This window comes from Tupaia chinensis, unplaced genomic scaffold (genome assembly GCF_000334495.1).
Source record: "Tupaia chinensis unplaced genomic scaffold, TupChi_1.0 Scaffold000104_1, whole genome shotgun sequence".
Classification (NCBI taxonomy): Eukaryota; Metazoa; Chordata; class Mammalia; order Scandentia; family Tupaiidae; genus Tupaia; species Tupaia belangeri.
The window spans coordinates 2,190,116-2,192,963 of NW_006159568.1; the positions used below are offsets into that span (position 1 = coordinate 2,190,116).

General features: G+C 46.1%; 1 protein-coding gene across 1 annotated transcript in view; it reads right to left on the bottom strand.

Moving 5' to 3' along the window:
- FRMPD1 (FERM and PDZ domain containing 1) overlaps positions 1–2,848 on the bottom strand; it is a 195,123-nt gene that overhangs the window by 36,738 nt on the left and 155,537 nt on the right. Inside the window, 2 exon segments of the mRNA XM_014586015.2 lie at positions 760–862; positions 1,716–1,873. Of these exon segments, the coding sequence (XP_014441501.1) occupies positions 760–862; positions 1,716–1,873 (261 nt within the window).

A 2,848-nucleotide genomic window follows, 5' to 3' on the forward strand; every position in this document is an offset into this window, starting at 1 on the left:
CTTTCCCTCTCACTGTCTCTCTCTGTGAGCGCACACACCCTATGACCAAAACCTCTAAAAACAAAACAAAATCAAACAAATCTGCACGTGCCTAAGAATTGTCTGGTACTCCTCTTCACTCCTAATACTGACATTCCTCCATCTGAAAACCAGGGTTGCCAGTTCTCAGGGCTAACCATATTCACTTGTTCAACTGAGTACCCACTGTGTGCCTACCCTGGTCTCAAAGCCCATGATCTAGGTGGAAAACAAGGAGTTTACACAAGTAACAATGACACCAGGTAGTAGGTGCCATATTAGTAAGACGACATGCATACCAAGCAGGCTATAGCAATAAGAACATTAAGGAGCAGATGCCAAAACAGTTAAAGAACAGCAACAAACAGATTTGGTATCAATTTAGTGTAAATTTGGCATATGTTATGACCCTATAAATCCTTAGAAGGTGGGGCCTGTGTATTACTCATAATCATATTCCCCTGCAGTGCCTAGCACAGTGCCTGGAGCATGGCAGGGGTTTAATAAATATAGCACTCCAAGCTTCCCAAGCTCTTTGGGAGAAAGCCAAAGAAGAGCAGGTAGCAATGGTCACCTCCACGAAGCCTCTTCATCGAGCTGGAACTCTAAAACAAGGCCGTCTGCTGCTTTCAAGGAGACAACCCCTTACCAAAATCACAGGGCCAGTTACGCCATTTCTGTTGCCCATCTTTGCTCTAGGATAGTCTTTGTGGCTGTGGATGATGCAAGATAACTTAATACCTCAGAATATCAACTGCTCGTTCACAGGAAAGGTCTTCGGCAGGCTCATTGTTCATTTGGAGGATCTGATCACCAGGGAAAAGCTTGCCATGAGCAGAACCTCCTGTTGAATGGAAAATAAGTCACTGGCTTGTGCCAGGAGGATTTTAACCCCACGTGTCACAGTGGCACAGCTAGACGGCAGTCTGATCCCATCATCAGGCCACTGCCCACCCCCCACCTTCAGCCAAGCTTGAGCTCATGTGGATCTTAGCTTTCCTGTTCATAAACCACAGATAAGCTACCTGTCGTCCATCAGCTTCAAGGAATGATAGAAAACTGTCTTGAGAAAGAAAATTAGCAGAAACCTTCCAAATCAACAGACCTGCCAGTGCATCTACATTCATCTCCAAAGAACTCTGGGGTGTGTGTGTGTGTGTGTACATGTGTGACATGTAAACTGAAATGAGTACATTTTAACTAGTGCCAGATCTAACACCAATACATAGCTCAAATACAAAAGCAAACACCAAGTCTTCTGAGCCTGCTCCTCTCCATCCTGGTTCAGCTTATATTTCACAAAGACTCAAGCGAAAACAAATCGATAGTTTCTATTATTGCCTGACTAGAAACTCTCCCCAGCTAGAAGCATGCAGGGTTCAAGGCGAACGCCCACCTTATTCAATGTATTTTGTTGTCCTAAGACTGGCGAGGGGGCTGCGGGTAGGCAAAGCCCTTGCCAAGGCTGTTGGGAGTCTGGGGTTTGGAGCAGCAATCACCCTCGAGAATTCCTTCCTCTTAGCACCAAAGGAAGGTAGAAAGCCCAAGATAGAACTAAGTCCAAATTGGGAATGCCTTTGCTAACTTTCCAGGGTAGCATCTTTTGCATTTTATTATAGGATAGGGATGGGAGGAGAACCAGAGTTACGTCCCTCCAAGAACCCTAGATCCTTTCTCATTTCCCAGTCAGCCCCTACCTGCTGTGACAGCCACCACTGTGAGAGGAAGGCTCTCAGAAATGTGAAATCCATAGTCCTGGAGTAGGGCATCTTTGTCTATCTTTACCGTGTGCCTCATGGGGGTGAGCGTCTGGGCTGGGTTCCCGGGGGGCCCATCAGCTGCAGCAACTTTAGCCCTGGAAGAAAAGGAGTGTGTGAAATAGGAGAAAAGGAGGATTCCAGTTAGTGGCCAACTGGGTCACCCCTGAGCATCATGGAGAAAGGGGTGCAGCTGAGCAGACACCAAGTCTCTTCTTTAAAAGAAAAAGACACAGACAGCACTCGTTAAAACACCACCCAGAACTTACCTCCATGCTCTAAAAGAGAAGTCACAGGTGTCATGGGCATCCCAGGAAAAGGCAGGGCAGTTTTCACTTTGTAGGGCATGGGCTGGGAAATCAGGGGTGCATTTGCTATCTGGAATGGGTGGCATTTAAGATGCACCTACATAGCCTGGCACATGAAAGATATCAGTAATTGCTACCGAGTGAATCAATGAACTGATGGACGGATGGATGGGTGGATGGTGGACAGAGGCATTCCAGGCAGGAGACACTGAGCAGAGGTACTGGAGGAGAAAAGTACAGGCGGCGAACACCACAGATTATTCCGTTTGGATTGATGATGACTGACTTTATAAGCAGGCTGATTTCTTTGGTGATTTTATTTCTTTACGATGAATTATTTATTTATTTATTTATTTAAGAGAGATTTTTGCTATACGGTACATGCACTTGCCAGAGAGACAGAAAGTGAGAGAGACAGAAAGTGAGAAATCACCCCCCCAGGAAGAATGGCGACATCACAATCCCTTCTCCATCATTTTTCTCTCAGGATTCTGGGCACACATGCATTCGTGCCCAGCGTGTTTTAAGTACCCGGGTCTGGGACTGAACCATGTTTGACTATGTGGGAGTCCAACGACATAACCATTATGCCATCTGCTGGCCCCTCTTTATGATGAATTCTGATTCTCTTAAACTTTGTAACTGTGGGAATTCCATTATGAAATCCTGCAGCAAGGACTCCCTCTATATTAACCTTGAAAAACATATATGAGGGGACTTCAAAAGTTAATAGAAAGTGGCGCCCCGCGCCCCGCGCGGCCGAAG